Consider the following 22,377-nt stretch of genomic DNA (forward strand, 5'->3'; position numbering starts at 1 on the left):
GGGAGGCCTGCCAACGCTTCGTGGTCGCCACACTCTCGGACTTTTCTCCCCCAACGGTTATCTGTTCTTAGAGCGATGTGGCCCGTCCATTGCCATTTCAACTTGCTTATTATTACAGCTGTCGGTGACTTTGTTCTTCGGCGAATTTCCGTATTCCTCAATCTGTCCTACACCTAATTTAGACTTTTTAATTATAATATTCACGGTAAGAGCCGAGCTCAATTCTGTTTATGTGATTTGTCTGATTTACAGGTCGTCAGTCAATACATATACATAGTTAATACTATCTTACCGACACACTAAGGCAGTTGTCTCACCGCCGGCGAGGAAACGATTGGCTATCGACTATTTTCTCGCTCAAGAAACGAACAAAAGATATAAGATCCTGTGTGAGTAAAAGAGACACATATATTAATAGTTGATCGCTGGCGGTTCACACTGCCGGCGAGAACTCGCTCTTACATCATTTGTCGCAGCGACAAGAGCTATAAGACTCGCTGAGCTACAAAACTAGCTCAGCGATACTCACTCAGCACCGGCCGCCCGGCTCGAGCGAGTAGAGCGAGTAATCGCCCGTCGTGCTCGAACACTCGCTTCTCGGTGCTCGCCCACTGGTTTCTAGTTACTCGCTCTGCTCGCTTCTCGCTCATCGTCAGCGGTGGGACAAGTGCCTAACCCTGCCGCCGTCACCAAGCTGGCTGTCTTCTATCGTTTTAGACTAATATATTTATTCTTCTTTAAAAAACACCGTTTTATTGCGAAGAAATGGTTCGTTCATAAGGTTTCTTGGGAACAGTAGCATTTTCTTAGCGCAACGTTGTACTTATCATTATTTTTTTAGGCGTACCTGCCTCATGTTTGGATAAATCTTAGAAAATATTGCAGTTTTGTGAAAACCACTTTTCGATTCAAAGATAATTTTGCAGATTGGCGTGAATGAGGGCTATCGCGTATGAATTCGCCGCTAGAGGCGCTAGTGTAGCGTGAGGTGTCCGAAATGTCAAATCTCATAGTTTTTGGGAGAGCTACGCGGGTTTATTTATAATTAGAATAATTTTGTGAATATTTTGCAATATCTGAAATTAATTATGGCAAATATGCGTTCCGGGGCAATGAATGTCTGTGTTTTGAGACAGTTTTGTCTTTCGGAAATTTTTGTCCTCCCTTTTTTCCGAACAAAACGGGGACTATGCAACACTGTGGCATGCTCGATATTTTTATGGTACGGTTTTAAGGTGTATTAAATACACTGATGTATTAAACTGATTAAATATGATTTTAATCTAAACTTTGTTTTCACGCCCGTAATAACAGACTTTGAAAGCCATACTTAAAACCCTCACGCAACAGTGCGCCATCTAGTGAGACAAAAAACGATAGCCCTCATTGCGTATCTTCCAGAGGGGGCTACTACGAAATTCGAAGTACGCGTCGTACCGTCCCCTCACTCTCATATTAAATAATATTAGCGTAAGCGGGACGGCAAGATACGAAGGTCGAATTTTGCACTTCGTGGTATATGGCCAGCACTGACTACCCTACTGTCTAAATACTCAATGCACGCCTCTCTTGCGGAATATTGAGCCTTAGCCTGAAGCAGCGTCTCCACCAGAGATCCATTAACCAATAGAAACACTTCATTAACCTCGCCTCGCTCCGCTCAGCTGTTTCCACCAGATGCGCTGCGCGAGGATGTGTAAATGAAGCGTTTCTATTGGTTAATGAAAAACACATCCTTCGCAATGTTTTGTAAGTATAAAATGTTCTCCCAACGAAAAAAAAAAATAAGTAAGGGAACCCAAATAAAACTCGAAATTAAAACAATTTCTTAATAATTTAGCATCTTTTTAATGTAAAAAAACTTGCAATCTCACATATAACATAAAACAGTTCAACAATGAATAATAATACAAGTCCGAAATTGCAATAGAATGAATATAGACATTAATAAGCTAACTACTTTCAATTATGATTATTTAGTTTTAGCAAACGATTTAAGTGTCAGTAAAAAAAAAATGCCCATAAAAAAATGGCGACCGAATTACGATCCCCGCATCTCCACCAGGTACTGTCATACAGTTCCTTTCATTCTAATATTAAACAGGTGTACTAAAGCGTAAGCGGAACGGTACGATACGAAGTTCGAAATTCGGACTCGCGCACTGAGGGTGCCGTAAAAAGAAAGGAAACAGAAAATATTATCTTATAGGCGTTTACTCTTATATGAAAATCATTTTTTTCTAGTGATTTTCAGATTTTTTCAAGAACATCTTATTTTCACCTCGACCGTGGCTTCGGCTAATCTATGGCTGAAACATGATTTTCTAGATACCCAAAACGCCCGAAACCTAAATCTTTCAAAGGTAGGTATAGTAGGAATTTTTTGAGGTGTACCGATCTCGTTACCAGCCAACTTTTCGAACGAAGCCATTGTATTCTATTGTGCCCCCGACCGCATTATACTGAGTTTAACGCAGTCACTGCCGGTAACTTCCACAGGTGCCAGCGACGCACATGTGCGTTCAAAATGTACGAATAATTATGACAGCGGCACTGTGCGTTCCGACAGCGCATATATGCGTCGGTGGCAATAAAATAGTACATTGAAATAACGAATTTATCGCATAGACAGCCGGTGAAATAACTGGCACTTGATATCCCATCTTAGGTCTCTAGGTTGGCAACGCAACTGCAATACCCCTGGTGTTGCAGATGTTTATGGGCGGTGGTGATCTCTTACCATCAGGAGACCCGCTTGCTCGTTTGCCATCCAGTCAAATAAAAAAAAAAATAGAGCAGAAAGTGCATTTTAAAATAAATACACGTTCGCAGATAACACTTTTCCACGAGGCTGCTTGTCTACGACGCATTCAATTTTGAAAAATATTATCTGCCAATAAAGTTTTATTTAAAATGAACTCTCTAAAGTAAATAATATAGTCGTTATTTCAATGAGCTATTTAATTTTATATTTCATTCAATTCCTACTATACAGGCTTACTTTCGAATGGACTCTTCACGGGTGTGATGTGAATAATCGTCCCCCTAGCGTAAGAGAAAGAAGCGATTTACCGTTAAAGGTACCGTAAAGGCCCGTTTCATAAATACCTGATAAGTTTCCGATATTTTATCAGTACATTAACAGTGGTAAAAGCAGGCCCTTGCGAATCAGCGTTACCAAAAAGCCTTAACATTAAAAGTCTCTACCGATCACACCGTATCATACTATGACCGTAGCAGCAACGTGTTAGCCAAAAAATATTTGTATTCAAAAGTATGACACTACGCTAGAGTTGCGCCCGCTCGGTCTTTAAAGGGAGCGCTCCGATCTCGGTCAATCGGTCAAATGAACTAGTTCGGTCTTTTAGTTCCTTTAGTTCCTTTAGCTCCGAGGTGCGGCTCCGACCGAAACAGGGAAAAGGAAAGGGAAGGGAGCGAGTATAGACTCGAATCGGTCATGAACTGAACTGGGAGCTAAAGATCGGAATGTTAAAAAATAAGGAGTATAATAAAAATATAACGTTGTAATCAGATAAAAACAATCATTCATTTGTTGTCGTAGTTTCGTTTAACCGGGTTTCTAATTATGGTTCTTTGGTATCATCAAACAAGCGGACAGTGTGCAATGTAAAATAAATGCGTCTCTCTCGCACATGAGCAGGATACGCTTTGAAATAATACTATTTGTCTCGTTCACATCGACCGAGCGCCGCGCCATGCCGTCCGCTCCGCTCTTTATTACCTATTCCTTTTCTCGTTTACTGTCTCACTCTCAGCTCCCGCTCCGTTTTAGCTCCGGAGCCAAAGGAGCGCGGACCGAGACCGAGACCGTAAGATCGTTTCTTCTTCTTCTTTTCTTTTTCAGGCTTTATCTATCCACTGCTAATCTCCTCCACTCCGTCCTATTCTCCGTCTTCCTGAGCCAGTACGGTCCGGCGTAGCTCTTTGACCACAGCCGCTGCCAAGATCGCAAGATCGCAAGATCGTTTACGAGGAACTAGTTCTTTTCGGTCCGCGATGGGAATTCATTCTTTCTAGTTCTTAGTTCAGGACCGACTCAAGCCTACACTCCGCCCACTAGCACGTTTCCTAACAAACCGTCCCCGTCGCGTGTCATGCATGTTCCTCACACGTTCCTATTACGGTCACTGGCCATGATAGTAGCAGATACCTTATTGATTATTTTTGTATAAAATTACACATATAAGTTACAGAATGCACTTACATTTTTGCAAATTCAAAACCTACCTACCTTCTAGGGGTCTTCGCCCACTGTAAGCCACCAGCACCACCATCTGACACTACAAAGTTGGCACAAACATCTGATACGACTCTATTTCTAGGGCCAAGACGTGTCAGATATTGCTGCACGCTCCGCTGTGGCAGATATTAAATACAGGTGACTGTACCTTTCTGATTAAACACTAGCACTTAATACAGTAGACGATGACATAAAATAATTTCAATTACTCTAGTAAAATAGTAGATTGATAACCAAGGGTGGAAAGTGACCCATTTCACCTGAGATATTTCTGGCGCTCGAACGAATTGAGAGCGCCAATAGTTCGAGGGGAAATGGGTAATTTCACCCGAGTTAGACATTCTACTTTTCATTTCGACTGTAAGGAAAGTAAAATAGTACAAAAATGACAATATCATTAAATTTAATTTCAATATTCCAACGGTACCTTTTCGAACTGGCCACTTGCCTCGGCCGAGTATAAAAAAAAATCGAGTTGGTCACGACCAATGAGTTTATATGTATACCTACAAAACTGGAGGTTGAAAGCCGAACGAAGAAGTTTGACCTTTATTACTTATTTATATATTCCATCTTTTTCTTTCACATTTCACGAATGATATCCATCTCTTTCTTAATCTAACTAAAGAATGAGATGGAATATGTTCGTGACGTAATAAAGATCAAATTTCTTGTTTCAAACGGATGTTCGGCGTTCAACCTCCAATTTTGTATATAAGCTCCTTGGTCACGACGTGCATCTAGATGGCCATGCCGAAATGTGAAAAAAAAGTGTCATTGACGTAACTCAATTATCTTCGACTCCGTGGCTAATCGGAAAATTAAAAAAAAAATACTTTCCACCCTAGAGATGTAAACGCAATTGTCCACTCGGCTATCTACCAATGAAAATTAAACTTTCCGAACAGGAGAGATGAAAAACACTTTATTTTAGCCGTGAAACAAAATCAAAATTAATTTATAAGTTAACACGTTCGGCCCCGGCAGCGATCCACTAAGCTCTCACGCTATGCCTACGCATATCCCACAGCAGTCACTTCTATGCCAGCGACACGTATACGTGTCACAGACGTAACACATTCCGTTGCCAGTGACACGCATGTGTGTCAAAATAATTCGTACCTCCTAAAGGCTGGCTGGTAAGGGCTTAGCGGAACGTTGCCGGAGCCGAATGCAAGCCACTAAGAACCCACGGCAGTCACAAATACGTGCCACTGGCATAGGAGTAAGTAAGAAATAAAAAAGTCACAGACGTTGTGTGACTGGGGCCGAACGTGTTAACTACAAAATTAGACTTTCAATGCTTTAAAGCATTTTTTTTTAATCAAACAGACCGAGGCACCAAACCTATTAATCTCACGAAACGTGTGGTTTGCCAAAATAAAAAAAAAATAATTTATTTTTACAAAAAAAAAAACGGAGTGAAAAAAATATCCATCTATACCTTCCGCCGCCTAACTTTGCCTAAAAGTTCATTGCCCCGACTAGTACCACAAAAACTATATTGTTATAATTCCAATAATTGTATAGGCACTATACCGTTAAGCGATTCGAACACAATCCGGGAGTAACGTAAAGACGTCGCATAAAAAATGTATCTCAAAAATGCGTCAAAACTGTGTATTAAGTAATGACCTTTTAGGCAGATTTATATGGCGCGTGGTATAGAGCCGTGAGCTTACATTATAAGTCTACTTACTACCGATAAGAAATATAATATGGACCATTCTAGAAAACATAAGGTACCCAATTAGTAACTGAAATCCCCATTGTGGCACTTGTCCCACCGCCGACGATGAGCGAGAAGCGAGCAGAGCGAGTAACTAGAAACGAGTGGGCGAGCAGCGAGAAGCGAGTGTTCGAGCACGACGGGCGATTACTCGCTCCACTCGCTCGAGCCGGGCGGCCGCCAAGCTAACAGCGCTGAGCGAGTATCGCTGACCTAGTTTTATAGCTCTTGTCGCTGCGACAAAAGATGTAAGAGCGAGTTCCCACCGGCAGTGTGAACCGCCAGCGATCAACTATTAATATATATGTCTCTTTTACTCACACAGGATCTTATATCTTTTGTTCGTTTCTTGAGCGTGAAAATAGTCGATAGCCAATCGTTTCCTCGCCGGCGGTGAGACAACTGCCTAAAACTGAAGTGCATTCCATACTATCTCGCACGTGAAATATTATGTACATACATATATGTATCGGTGGCATAATAACAAGTGTACATATCATTAAAATTATAACACTGAGTATGCCGGCTTTTTTATTCCCGTTAACTTTCACATTTTACTTGTTATATTTAAATGTAAACATAAAATAAGTATAGTACATGTCAAAGATATATTTACACTTTAAAGTTACAATAACGTTTTTCTCTTTATTTGACCCGATTATCCCTTGTAGTTAACGGAAATGAAAGAGAAACACGGTGTACAGAGGTCAAAGATATCTTTACACTTTAGTACCTTGTATGCCTTCTGACAAATATATACCAAAGATTTAATACGAAGCGACCGCGACAAGGTACTAAAATGTAAAGATATATATGTATTCGACCTCGCTATACATACACCAATCTCAGTAAAACCGAGTTCGGCAGTGATTCTAAAACATTTAATATAATAACTTAAATACACACGTGATTCTTTTATTTTACATTATTTTACAAATGATATAAAAACGCTATGTTTTTTATCAGTCCATCCAATACTATCACAAACTTACGACGGGAGATGCCTCTAGACTTTATACTATAGTTTTATACTTGGTTTGGATAGGTAAACCAAACAACGTCAGTTGGTGTCTTAAATATTGAAATTCCCCCATTAAACTATCTAAACATTTACATTTCTGTTTTGAAATACACTATAGTCGACGCCATAATTGACAAGATTTCATATTTCTAAGACTATAATGTGATTCGTTCTCTGTATTCTGTTTGGAAAGAGAAAAACGCTGATATTTTTAAAATTTCGCTACAACTATTAATTAATTTATTACATTTTTTTTAAGGTGTGCTTATTCTAAAAGGGCATAACTCCAAAACTACGACACAATAGATCCATTACTTTTGTCTAGTCTCTTAAAAAAAAGATCACGTAAATCTGACGTAGACGTTGCATAGAGACGTTGTCAAAATGACGACAGCTCCTTTTTCTGGTGAAAAAGGCAAAGGAAACATATCTATTCTGTGGTAGTATTGGCAAATTCAGACATATTTTTTCAAGTTTATGTATTTTTTAAAATATGGAGAAATAAATTATGATAAATATTTTCCCACGTTCAGGAGGCAAAACTCATTCGATTCCTGTAGTAATTTACAGGTGTTAAAAAAATGAAATCTTGTCAATTCGTGAGACTAAATTGACAAGTCAATGACAGTTAAAGGGTTACCAGGGTTCGACGAAATAAAATAGTGATGTAGCCGATATCGATATTCAGTGTCAATTCGACTAAACGGTGTGCTAAGTGGCATTTTTTTGTACAATTTCGGTAATATTGTTATTGCATGAATCCTTGTAAGGTTTAGCTATTACGTTTTCGTTGATTTTTCGTCTCTTTTGAAGATAATGATGAAACTATTACTTCGGTTAGCGCACTGCGCACTTGGGGACGGCGATGATATCATGCGCATATATTAATATATATCAATGATATCTGCAGGTGGTAGGGCCTTGTGCAAGGTCCGCCCGGATTGCTACCACCATCTTGCTCGCTAATCCTGCCGTGAAGCAGCAGTGCTTGCACTGTTGTGTTTCGGCGTGGAGAGTAAGACAGCCGGTGAAATTACTGGCACTTGAGGTATCCCATCTTAGGCCTCTAGGTTGGCAACGCATCTGCAATACCCCTGGTGTTGCAGATGTTTATGGGCGGTGGTGATCTCTTAACATCAGGAGACGCACTTGCTCGTTTGCCATCCAGTTAAATAAAAAAAAAAAAAAAGAATAAATAAAGGTTCGTATTTGCACATCTTACAATGATATCTTACATTGCAAAGTAAATTATTAAACTAATTTGATATTGTCACCGTAAATAATGGATAAATATCACTAGAAGCCAATGCCGTAATGTTTTATTATATCGACACGAACAGCACTACCCTGACTGTGTATGTATATTTCAGAACTAAATTATTGTTATTATTTTTAAATTTATGACGGTGGAAGCATTCTACACTTCCACTGAACGTAGATATAGTTAGTGTTTAGTATTGTAACTAAGGGACCCCATACATCCCTGTATTTCTTTTATTATTATTTTTTGTATTTTTTTTTCTTTAATTGTATAATATAGTTTTTGAGTATTTTATTTGTAATTATATTTTTATGAAAACATGACTGTCTGCCAAGTTTCTTGCGGCGCATTCTTCTTGGCAATGATGGTCTTTCCGAAAGCGCTGGTAGTTTAAAAAAATGACATGTAAAAGTGCCCATTGCGGCCTATTTACTGAATAAATCATTTGAATTTTGAATTTGTGGCAACACTAGTGCACTATTAATTGTCAATTTAGTCGCACGAATTATGGCGTCGACCATAGTCTAGTTTGTATTATAATGATAGATAAGTATTTATAAAAAAACCTTGAATGTACCAAATCTGGCAGCTGAAGTTTGTTTACCAAGTATAGGCTGGGTCTGCACCCAATGTGTTTTTCATTTAAAACGATTTATTTACCTGTCCTCATACAGCACCGCTCTGGTGGAAACAGCTGAGCGGAGCGAGGCGTAAATGAAGCGTTTCTATTGGTTAATGAAAAACACATTCCCATAGAAGCTCATCTCAGTTTCTATGGGCGTGTACATGAAAATCAGGGTCGGTATTTCCATGTCAGTATTATTCGGCCCGGTAAAGAGTGTCACCTGTCAAAACGATCGAGTCAAGGACACATAAATTCTTTTTTAATGTTTTTTATTGTGGTTAAAACAACAATTTTGGGATTTCCCACGGGGATTATGTAAAATCCCGGAATTTTAATTGTAACAACCAGATCGAATAGTTTACGCGTGCGAAGCCGCGGGTAAACTTTAGTTAAATAATATAAGCGTTAGCGAGATTTTCCCAAGAAAGTGTTCATAAAGGTTCACTACCGATACTCATCCAACGACCACGTCTGTCAGGAGTGTAGCGATTTAGAAAAGAAAGAGACAGACTATAAACAGTGTTCACAATCATAAAGCTGTGTTTCCACCTGATATGTGCGAGGATGAGTCGCGAGGAATGTTTTTAACCCCCCACGCAAAAAGAGGGGTGATATAAGTTTGACCGCTATGTGTGTCTGTCTGTGGCACCGTAGCTCTTAAACCAGTTCTTTTTTATTTGAAAGCAGGTTTTTTAGCGGTGGTTCTCAGACATGTACCATCAAAATCGGTTAAAAACACATTCCGGTGGAAACAGAGCCTACAAAAGAAACTACAAAGCGAGGCCTCTGCTTGCAGTCTATGGTCAAGAGCAATAAAAAATCGAATCACGCGTCACTTCGCTTTTTCCCTCTCCACAAGTGCTCATTTTGAACCACTCACACTCGAGCGAAGCGAGGGTTTCAAACGCTCGCGTTATTCAAAATGCGCACTGTCAAACCTCAATCAGTTCTCGCTAGTGTCAGAGTTGCTGAACATGGATGCGACCATGTTGTCGAACTCCGGCACGGCGTCTTCGTACATCTTCAGTTGCTGCGACAAAGTGTCAGAGTCTGTTGACGTTTCTGTCAGAACGTCGGTCCATTCGTCGCTCGCTGAACGCAGCTGCACGCACTCCTGGTAGAAGTTTGCTAGCTCGGTGATGGGGCTGCCGTCGGCGAAAGGGAAGTCCTGTCAAAGGAAAAAATACTGTAAAATTTAAATTTGTTTACCTTATGATAAATAAAAAATATCACGGGACAATTCACACCAATTGACCTAGTCCCAAAGTAAGCTTAGCAAAGCTTGTGTTATGGGTACTAAGCAACGGATAAATATAATTATATAGATAGATACATACTTAAATACATATTAAACACCCAAGACCCGAGAACAAACATTCGTATTCTTCATACAAATATCTGCCCCGACACGGGAATCGAACCCGGGACCTCAAGCTTCGTAGTCAGGTTCTCTAACCACTAGGCCATCTGGTCGTCCTAGCTAGGACGTGGATAGCTAGGTTCATGCAATAAATGCTCTGAGGATGAACTCTAGTTGATTTCGAACTCAACCAGAGTTAAAGTTACTTAGTTAAAGTGACTTTTAAAGTTAAATATTTCGCAAACAGATAACCGAATCGAAAAATCGTCTTAACAACCCCCCAATGGTTTTAAAAGACCTATCCAACGGTACCCCACACTATAGGATTAGACGAGAAAAAAAACACCCCCCACTTTACTTCTACCACTGTCGGTGTGACTGATGTGTATATTCATGTCAAATTGCAGCTTTCTAGAACTAACGGCCACTGAACTTAGCCGCGGACGGACAGACAGACAGACGGACAGACATGGCGAAACGATAAGGGTTAAGTTGACTACGGGACCCTAAAAAACGGTGTTCTCGTCTAGACCTACTACCCCGCTATGGTGAATTTACTGGTATAAACCCACTGGTACTCACTGTACCCACTGGTACTGGTTTAGACGACCAGATGGCCTAGTGGTCAGAGAACCTGACTACGAAGCTTAAGGTCCCGGGTTCGATTCCCGTGTCGGGGCAGATATTTGTATGAAAAATACGAATGTTTGTTCTCGGGTCTTGGGTGTTTACTATGTATTTAAGTATGTATCTATCTATATAATTATATTTATCCGTTGCTTAGTACCCATAACACAAGCTTTGCTAAGCTTACTTTGGGACTAGGTCAATGGGGGCTATCGCGTGTGAATTCGCCGCTAGAGGCGCTAGTGTAGCGTGAGGTCTCCGAAATGTCAAATCTCATAGTTTTTGGGTGAGCTACGCGGGTTTATTTATAATTAGAATAAATTTGTGAATATTTTGCAATATCTGAAATTAATTATAGCAAATATGCGTTCCGGGGCAATGAATGTCTGTGTTTTGAGACAGTTTTGTCTTTCGGAAACCTTTGTCCTCCCTTTTTTCCGAACAAAACGGGGACTATGCAACACTGTGGCATGCTCGATATTTTTATGGTACGGTTTTAAGGTGTATTAAATATGATTTTAATCTAAACTTTGTTTTCACGCCCGTAATAACAGACTTTGAAAGCCATACTTAAAAACCTCACGCTACAGTGCGCCATCTAGTGAGACAAAAAACGATAGCCCTCATTGGTGTGAATTGTCCCGTGATATTTATTTATTTATTATTTATTTAAACCGTACTCACCATGAGACCGCTGTACCGCTCCCCCTCCTTAGGCCGGGGCACTTCGATGGCCTTGCTCGTGCTGCACTGAGCTTCTTCCGGCTTCTTTTTAAACTTCTGAGCGTCGGCGAGCAACTTCATTCTCTGCAATTAAACAATTGGGATGTCCCAATTTTTGACATATTTTTTTTTTTTTTTTTATTTGACTGGATGGCAATCGAGCAAGTGGGTCTCCTGATGGTAAGAGATCACCACCGCCCATAAACATCTGCAACACCAGGGGTATTGCAGACGCGTTGCCAACCTAGAGGTCTAAGATGGGATACCTCAAGTGCCAGTAATTTCACCGGCTGTCTTACTCTCCACGCCGAAACACAACAGTGCAAGCACTGCTGCTTCACGGCAGGATTAGCGAGCAAGATGGTGGTAGCAATCCGGGCGGACCTTGCACAAGATCCTACCACCTGCAAAAAATAATGATTGGTTATTTGGAGTCTTTTTGTATTTTTTATTTCAACTCCAAATTTGTTACTTTTACGGGTATCCCGTGAAACCATGTCGAAAATACAAACTGAGACATGGATGCACAGAAAAACCAGAAAAAGAGACCAGCGCTGGGAATCGCACCCAGGTCCTCAGCAATCCGTGCTGCGTGCTATAACCAAATGTTTTCGATTTTCATATTTAGCTATAGATGTAACGAGAAGGAAGGGGGATGGGGCTAAAATTGGGCAAAATTGGCGTGACGCATTTTATATAGATGGTCCATTGTCTGACACTGATACTGCCCTCGTCCGACACAGACATTACCCTTGTCTGACCCTAATACTACCCTCGTCCGACACAGACACTACCCTTGTCTGACACTGATACTGCCCTCGTCCGACACAGACACTACCCTTGTCTGACACTGATACTGCCCTCGTCCAACACAGACACTACCCTTGTCTGACACTGATACTGCCCTCGTCCGACACAGACACTACCCTTGTCTGACCCTAATACTACCCTCGTCCGACAGACACTACCCTTATCTGACACTGATACTGCCCTCGTCCGACACAGACACTACCCTTGTCTGACACTGATACTGCCCTCGTCCGACAGACACTACCCTTGTCTGACACTGATACTGCCCTCGTCCGACACAGACACTACCCTTGTCTGACCCTAATACTACCCTCGTCCGACAGACACTACCCTTATCTGACACTGATACTGCCCTCGTCCGACACAGACACTACCCTTGTCTGACACTGATACTGCCCTCATCTGACACAGACACTACCCTCGTCTGACACTGACCGTGTCTGAGCGCTCTTGCTCTGCCAGCAGCCACGACAGCGGGGGCTCCGGCGGCAGCTGCCGGTTCAGCATTTCGTGCAGCTCCCGCATCTTGTCGTGGTCCACGAACGCACCCGCCGTCAAGGGCTTGTTGAGGTCGATACCTTTCTTTTCGTTGTCGCGTCTGCAATAAATATGAGGTAAATTATTTATTTTACACTTGTAATGATCATAAAGTTCGTGTTTATGCTGTATCTATGCGACATAAAATGACTTTTTATGCACTAGTGCAGGGATCTTCAAAGTTTTTGACTCAAGGGCCACACTGCACTTAATGTAAATTCGTGCGGGCCAAGACTTAGGCTGATCAGGGGGGTAATACATTAGTTAAGTGGACTTAGGGGCTGTTTCACCATCCATTGATTAGTGTTAACTGGCGGTTAGGTGTGTTGCCGTCTAAATGTGATGCCGTCTCCGTCTGTTCGAACAAAACAAATAGAGACGGCGTCACATTTCACTGTCAGTTAACACTAATCAATGGATGGTGAAACAGACCCTGAGTCTTCAGGCAGGGGGTACTTAGATACGAGTAACGCATAAGGCAGTAACGCATAAGGAGTAACGCGCAAGGCTTGGTGTTGATTATGTTCATGAGTGGCTATCTATCATTATGACCAATTACCGTCAGTAGCGGGTCTTATAAAACTCTCTCGCTTGCTTTCCGCGGGCCGGATTAGAGGGGCTCGTGGGCCAGACTTGGCCCGCGGGCCGTAGTTTGGCGACCCCTGCTCTAGTGTATAAAAGTAAAATCTTCGTCTAAGACCAAGCTAATCAGGTAACAACAGCCACAAACAAAAAAGTTTCTACATCATCATCATCCCAGCCTATACATATACGTCCCACTGCAGGGCACAGGCCTCCTCTCGGAATGAGAGGGCTTGGGCAGTAGTTCCCACGCTGGCCCAGTGCGGATTGGGAACTACACACACACCGTTGAATTGCTTCGCAGGTTCCTTGTGCAGGTTTCCTCACGATGTTTTCCTTCGCCGTAAAGCTAGTGGTAAATTTAAAATGTAATTCCGCACATGAATTTCGAAAAACTCAGAGGTGCGAGCCGGGGTTTGAACCCGCGATCCACTGCTTGAGAGGCCATAGGTCAAACCACTCGGCCACCACGGCTCACATATACATATTTTTTTAATAATTTTAAATTTATATAAAACTAAAAATCAATCAAGTCAATCAAAATAAATCAATAAAAGTAAAAAAAAAATGTAATTATATAATAATGCATGAAAAATAAGAGGTACAAAAGTGAACAATTGTTTCCAATGTTGCTATTTCATTCCCTCTTAATCGAAGTGAAAAGCAGAGTGTAAAATTCGAGCATTAAACCCATTTTCCCCTCGACGTGTCTATACAAGGTGTCGACGTCGATTCATCGCTCCGTTTTGACGTGAATAACGGACAAACATACAAACACACTTTCGCATTTATTTAGTAGCATCTCTGGTGTAAACACAGTCTAACAGTTCCTTTTATTATGCTTGGTTTTTTGGAGTCTTTTTGTATTTCTTATTTCAACTCCAAATTTGTTACTTTTACGGGTATCCCGTGAAACCAAAATCATAATTTGATTGCTTAGTAGCGACATCTCTTGTCTGGGTGAGCGGTTGGTTCCGAAAGAGTGTGACGTCTCTCGATGAGAGCGGAACATAGATGTCGCTAGTGCTGCTGCATAAGTAGCGTAGTAGAAATAAGCAACCTGAGATATGTATGCATAGGAAAAATTCGTGTCTAGATTCCTGTCCAGCGGTGGTGTAGGGGTTATAGCACGCAGCACGGATTGCTGAGGACCTGGGTTCGATTCCCAGCGCTGGTCTCTTTTTCTGGTTTTTCTGTGCATCCATGTCTCAGTTTGTATTTTCGATATGAGTTCCTTTTATGTTTCATTCGCTTTGCTGCGTATAAAACCATATTATTTTTATATAAGAAGGAAATTTCGCTACAGCATTAAGCTTATCGCTACGGCAGCTAAATATACGTTTATCCAATAATATGCATTAACACCGTATCTTATTGTATTTTATTATTTACTAGATGAAAACCCGGCTTCGCTCGGGTAAAATGTACCTACTCATAATAATGTTTGATAAAAAAAAATTAGCCAGTGTAAAGACTGTCGTACGTACTTATCGAAAAATTTGACGTATATTCCCAGCCTTAATATTATCGCAAACACTTTCACATCTAACCTACGTATCGGTATTTCACCAGTAGATAGTTCTCCTAAATCTTAGTTGCCCAAATAATTATGATGTCTCTGTCTCATAATCAAAGAAATTAGAACAAAAGGGCCCCATATACGGTACGATTCGTCTGTACGATCGATCTGATGAAAATCGAGGAATCGTACCGTGTGTGGGGCCCTTAAGAGGTCCCAATAGAGAACGAAATGCAAACCTGTGACACCTGTGACATGTGATGACGTGACACTTGCGTGACACTAACGCCACTTTGATGTGATGACTTTGACATGTTTACTTCGCAACGCCATTATATACTTAGTAATTTATTCAAGTTTATATTGAAAATACTCGATAATCCGAATTTTCCGCCTACAAGTTGTCTACTCGGATTGACTAATTTTTTACGCTCTTCAATTTGATGTGCATTTCGTTCGAGTCTACCGTAGACCGGTACGAAATTATTAATATAGACTAGCTTTTGCCCGCGGCTCCGCCCGCGTGGTATTCGGTTATCGCGCGCTGTTCCCTCGGGAACAAAAAAAAAAGTAGCCTATGTCACTCTCGGGCCCATAAACTATATCTATGCCAAGAATCACGTCGATCCGTCGCTCCGTTACGGCGTGAAAGACGGACACACACACAAACACACTTTCGTATTTATAATATTAGTATTGATTTAAGTAGTTGTCAATAAAAAAATTACACCATCACAGTAAAAAAACCACAAAAAAAATGACGTCACCTTTTTAATTGGTTATTTTAATGAATCATTAACAATAAACGTCCAGATTTGTTTATTATATTTAATACCTGATTTAATCTAATTAAATAATCTAGTCAAATAAGACATTAAACACAACAAGCTATGTTTTTCTTAATTGTCAGTTACTTAAATAAAACCCACAGAAACAAAAGACGATTTCTGTACTGGCCTTGGCCAGCAATGTTGTATGAAATTCTATTACTGTTCTCTAATTTGACATTAGAACGAATCTTCAGTCAGCGGTATCGGCAATTTTTGAAAAAATATTAGTTTTTCATTTACAAATATACAATTTTACTCGCAAATGTGATGAAAAACATTGTATGTCGCACGGGCGGTACTGGAATTACGAACATCGACTCATTAAATCCTTCAGTCTTCGGACTTCTAATTCTAATTTCCGGTTCGTAACTCCTTATTTACCTTAACGCCGCTAGCGTCGCTGCTTAAGTGACTAAGTAAGAAACACAAGCTGAGATATGAGGTGCATAGGGAAATTCGCGTCGGTACCGTTGACCATCAGTGGTGTAGCGGTATAGCACGCGGTACGGATTACCGAGGACCTGGGTTCGATTCCCAGTGATGGTCTTATTTTTCTGTTTTTTCTGTGCATCTATATTTCAGTTTGTATTTTCAATTTCCTTATTTACCGCCGTTAAGACACAATGTACTATTTAATCATGCAGTTAATATTTCCAGCGTATTGCCTTACTCACTTCGGGCTCTCTGTTGGGAAGTGATCGCTCTTAACCATGATGCTACTGTTGCTGTTAAGTATATCCGCCGGCTTGAGCCTGTCTCCGGGCAGCATGGTCATCTTGGTGCGGTACATGACTTCAATCAGGATCGTGCCGATCGGCGTGTGGAGCTCGCTCACTTTGATCTCCTTGTGGTTGCCGCCTAGAATGTTGATGCAACTCTTTATTGTACATAAAACATATGAAAATTACAATTAACAAGAGGAAGAGATGTACAAAGGCGACCTTAGCCCTTGAAGGGATCTCTTCCAGTTAACCTTTGAACGATTGAAATGACAACTGAAACAAGAGTAGACACTACAATGGAAAGATGAAAGGATCAAAAAAATTAAATTAACCTAAACAATACATCAAAAATAAGAAATAAATACCTACACATACATACATATATGTGTACACACTAATACAAAACAATAAATAAACAATAAACAATAAGATTGGTTTTTTGGAATCTTTTTGTATTTTTTATTTCAATTCCAAATTTTTACTTTTACGGTCATCCCGTAAAACCTAAATTGAAAATACAAACTGAAATAAAGATATAAGACCATCACTGGGAATCGAACCCAGGTCCTCGGTAATCCGTACCGCGTGCTATACCGCTACACCACTGACTGATGGTCCACCACCAGTGCCACACCATCTAGTGCGCTAGACCATCAGTGGTGTAGCGGTATAGCACGCGGTACGGATTACCCGAGGACCTGGGTTCGATTCCCAGTGATGGTCTTATTTTTCTGTTTTTTTCTGTGCATCTTTATTTCAGTTTGTATTTGCAATAAACAATAATACATATCAATATCAATAGACTACATATAAACTACAAGTAAATAAACATACATACGCATACACAAAAAAAAAACAGAGAACACAGAATTATTGTACAAAGGTTCCATCCTGGTACGGACAGCATCAAAAGTAGCTGCATACTTTTGTACTTTGTCGTTTTGCATCTACATACTTATCGAAAATACAAACTGAGACATGGATGCACAGAAAAACCAGAAAAAGAGACCAGCGCTGGGAATCGAACCCAGGTCCTCAGCAATCCGTGCTGCGTGCTATAACCCCTACACCACTGCTGTACAGGAATCTAGACACGAATTTTTCCTATGCATACATATATCAGGTTGCTTATTTCTACTATGCGATACTATGTGATATGGTTTCACGGGATACCCGTAAAAGTAACAAATTTGGAGTTGAAATAAAAAATACAAAAAGACTCCAAAAACCAATCATAATCTACATACTTAACACCATACAAATTTGACAAATGACAACCGATTATAGTTTCACATTACTCTGTGGATAATGTCGTTGATTGTACATAGAGTAACACTTTATTGTAACTTACACTGTAATATATTATGTACAATTGTTTATTATCCCTAAAATAAATAAATAATACAACAGAGTAAAAAATTGATCTGCTACTTTTAATGCTGACTGTACATGATTCAGCTTGTTCAACTAAATAAAAACTAGTCAAACTAACCTAACAAATCCACATTAGGCTGTCCACCGTAGATCTTATGGTAGATTTTATAAGTCTCATTATTCTGCGACCGGGCCATCTTGTAAGCGGGTGTTATCCTGGATATGCTCAGCGTAGACTTCAGCATCACACTCATCCTGTAGTATATCGTGGAGACGGAGGTTATGGGGGCTTCGATGCACGGTGCCAGCTTAACGGTCCATAGTTCCAGGACCATCTCGTCACCGTCTATGGTTTTGAGCGATATTTCTATGCACAGGATGTTGGTTAATGCAGTGACCACTTCGCCGTTGAGGATGCGTTTGGTGTCATAGTTTACTTCGGGCTCGTCCGGGATTGAAAGGTTGAACTGTGAACAAGGGAGCGATATAAAATACTAGACTATACGCCCGGCTTCGCGCGTCAGGTCCGGCTGTTGAATTGAATTGTGGGAATTCACTATACGTCGTTTTTTAGGGTTCCGGAGCCAAAATGGTAAAAACGGAACCCTAATAGTTTCGACAAGTCCGTCTGTCTGTCTGTCCGTCCGTCCGTATGTCACAGGCATTTTACTCGAAAACTACAAGATATATCAATGAAATTTGGAGCACAGATGTCTTGTAAAAGGCGCTATTTAGGGGCTGTTTCACCATTCATTAATTAGTGATTTCTAGGAAATCACACTGGCATAGTAAAATCTGGGAAATTAAATTCAACTGCCTGATCTAATGATTTATGCATGCAAAGCCACTGGTTAAGCCTAGTATAAAAAAAGTCAAAAAGTCAAAGATTTATTTGTTCAAAAAGCAGGTTACATGGTTAACAGGTGTTATGCCAACATTTGAAAGTTCACCACTTTTTGCCGCTTACATGGCATACAAATATTATAACAAGAGATTTTCATCTACATGTAGGGTACCTACCTTATACTTACAAAAACTGGGAAAAATAATGAATGTAGAACCTGCATACATACATATACATATCTACAAGCTACTTTAATGGCATACAATTTGCACTTAGCAGCTCTTGTCCACTGTATGACTAATTAATAACACTATTGATTATGAATTGAATTCTCAAGCTTATGGAATTCTTGATTTGCATTAGTCACTCCACAGATAGAGTGACCGAACGGATACCTTTGTTTCTTTCTTATAAATAAACCATCAGAAAAACGGAAAAGAAAAAATAATAAACCTTTTGTTTATTTAACCTTAAATTTAAATTTAGTTTGAAGTCGGTACCTCAGTACTTATTTTGTATAGTGTACACGTTACTTATTTGCATATATAAATAAATAATACTTTATCAGAAAAAAAAAATCTGGACCTTGATGAAATTTTAAACAGCATTCTCTGACCCTCCTTGGTTGGTTTTTTAGAAAAATATAGCTCTGTCCATTGGGGGACAATTTTGCCAGTGTTTAGTAGGTTTTGCCGTTGTAAGGTAAAAAAAATCTATAAAACAAAATATGAGAGGTAATGGTGGATGAACGATGACAGCGCAAATCTTTTACTCTGACCCTCCTTAAAACTAATTGTCAACCCCTGTCATAGATCAAGCTTTAGTTGTTTCCTTTTTTTTAATCTTGTTCAGACAAGACCACACTTTTTTTAATTGGTCCGTTCAAACAGGCTAAGGTCTGGGACCATATTGCCTTGTCGCCTGTTAATAAGGCTACATACAATTGAAGCCACAGAAAATACCTCCATTACAATCAAGTTCTTATACTTTTGAGCAAAAATTCAATCAAAAATATCTGAACACAATTCTAAGTCTTCAACAATAGAGTTGTGTTCACATATTTTTCACAAAATTTTTGCTCAAGTATACTGTACATAGTAACAAGCTGTTATATTGGTTTTGATAAAAAATAAACAACTGTATTTATCACTAAAAGTCTCTTGTTATCAACTAGATATTTTTGTTCAGCCTGCTGATAAGAGAATCTTTGTTATTTATTTTATCAACACAACAAATTTTACAAATAAGCTTATCTTATTAGAGTTTGTAACGAAATTTCTGAATTAAATAAAAAAAAAAAGCTTGCATGAACAAATGTGACCATTCAGCCTCACGGGCAGCCAAGCCACAGAAAAAGTAAAATAAAAAAAAATTAAAAAAAAACTCATTCATGTTTCCAACTCTACAGTTACCTACATAGATGTTGAGCTCTCTCTAATTGGGTTTTAAGAAGGATGTGATGCTCATGTTATCTTTAATATAGGTTATGAATGTAAGATCATATAATTAACAAGAATCAGTGTTACCCATTGTAGATTAGCCGGCGAAGTCGACAACGGTCCATTGTCCAGCGTTTTGGACTCCTGACAACCACGTGTAACCTTTTTCCCTTCTCGACTTTGTACCACAATCTGTGCCACTTTCAAAGTCAATATTTTGGTAAACTTGTACAAGCGGGAACGCTCGCTCTCCGCGCTTTGCGCTGCCATGCTGCGAGGATTTAAACTATCATTGTTCAATCATTCATTAATCTATTTACGCAGTAAACGTATGTTAGCACAAACACAGCACTTTTAACTGAACATTCTCACGATAAACCATAACGAATAAGTCACACGTGTCTGCGTAAACACATATTTTATCCCGTCTGTTCCTTCGAAACATAAATGTAATCAAAATAAGATATCTAAAAACAATATAATCGTAAGCAAAAAAATCACGAGGGACCAAGGGCTAAAGAGAGGTTACAAATTTGTAGAAAAAAAAATGTTTATGTAAAATAAAGGCTTGTCATTGGCTAGATTTGATAAGAAAAATTGTAGGTTACAACGTGATTGGTGTGAATAGGACAGGGAAACATGCAGCAGTACAAGTATCTACTTTAACATGCAATGTTTTCAAAGCATAATGGTCCTTATTTTGACAACGACATGGTTTAATTTGATACGAATATGAACGGAACAGTTGTTTGACGTCGTCAAAGTTGCCTATTGTACGATCTAGTGGTTTTGTTCGAGTAGCACACTTAATTTTATTTCAGTGTAAAAAATACCCATTGTGATATTATGAAATATGATAACATTGATAATACATCGAGTAGGTATCTAAGACTAGTGTAAACAAGTAGTTTACCTAAAGTTTATTGTAAACAAACAGATCTTAGTTATTTTGACAACATTCTTTCAGTTTCAGCACCTAATTCGTTGATCAGCAGTTTCCTCCTTTTTTCGTCTGATTCAAGTCTGATTTTTAGCAACTATGTAGATATTGAATGTCTCGAGTAATGTATACAAAAGATGGCATTAGGTTTTTTTTAAGGTTCCGTAGTCCTACAAACAACCCTGATTATAGAAGAGACGTGGAAGATCGACCGACCTTCACCCATCTGATAGTTTCGCATTTGGCACGATTACGTTATGTAAGGTAAGCAGAAAAAGTGGTTAGGTATAATAAAATTATGAAAATACTTATTTTACCTAGGTAAAATTGTAATTGAATATTTTTTGAATACCTACATAGTTAGTTCCCACGCGAGCCAGTGCGGATTGGGAATTCGCTGGTTGTACTGTGCAGGTTTCCTCACGATGTTGTCCTTCACCGTCATACTCGTGTTAAATTTCAAATGTAACTTCGGCAAACTCAGAGCTGCGAGCCCGGGTTTCAACACAAAATCCTCTGCAATATCTGCCCCGGCCGGGTTCGAACCCGGAACCTCAAGCTTCGTAGTCGGTTCTCTCCACTTGGCTGTCTAGTCGTGTAAAGACTATGACCTATACTTTGACAAGCCGTGCGCGCGTGACACTCGATAGGACCCTTGATAAACGCTAGACTAGAGCCCTCTCTAAGACAGTATTCTACTGAGTGTCACATACGAACTTGTCAACTATACCACGCGCCATATAAATCTGCCTAAAAGTGTATTACTTAATACTCAGTTTTGACGCATTTTTGAGATACATTTTTTATGCGACGTCTTTACGTTACCTACTCCCGGATTGTGTTCGAATCGCTCAACGATAATAGAGCCTCTTCAATTGAATTATTGGAATTATTACCTTTATAGTTTTTGTGGTACTAGTCGGGGCAATGAACTTTTAGGCAAAATTAGGCGGCGGAAGGTATACCATTTGTCTTTATCCACACCGGCATGCCATCTCGACTCGAGGTTGCTTTTTTCGCAATACTTACTTACCATTTTCAAGAACACAGATATGTCGTCTCCTTTTCTATCTTTACATGCAGCCAGTCTTCACCATAAACCACCTTAGCCTCCAAGTTTTAAGGTCGTCAGTGTCAGCATTGGCAAGTGTCAAACCCGGTTCAGGCATGCAG

At 39.8% G+C, this 22,377-nt stretch overlaps 1 protein-coding gene across 1 annotated transcript; it reads right to left on the bottom strand.

The window, feature by feature from the left end:
* Positions 1–1,824: 1,824 nt before the first annotated feature.
* Positions 1,825–20,804, bottom strand: LOC141433717 (autophagy-related protein 13 homolog). The gene is made up of 6 exons (XM_074095836.1): positions 20,352–20,804; positions 18,100–18,448; positions 16,560–16,743; positions 12,853–13,015; positions 11,569–11,691; positions 1,825–10,065 (listed from the first exon to the last, which is right to left on the bottom strand). The coding sequence occupies exons 1-6, from the start codon at positions 20,532–20,534 to the stop codon at positions 9,841–9,843; spliced, it is 1,227 nt and encodes a 408-aa protein (XP_073951937.1). The 5' UTR covers positions 20,535–20,804; the 3' UTR covers positions 1,825–9,840.
* Positions 20,805–22,377: the final 1,573 nt, after the last annotated feature.

Source organism: Choristoneura fumiferana, chromosome Z, assembly GCF_025370935.1.
Source record: "Choristoneura fumiferana chromosome Z, NRCan_CFum_1, whole genome shotgun sequence".
In the NCBI taxonomy this organism is placed as follows: domain Eukaryota; kingdom Metazoa; phylum Arthropoda; class Insecta; order Lepidoptera; family Tortricidae; genus Choristoneura; species Choristoneura fumiferana.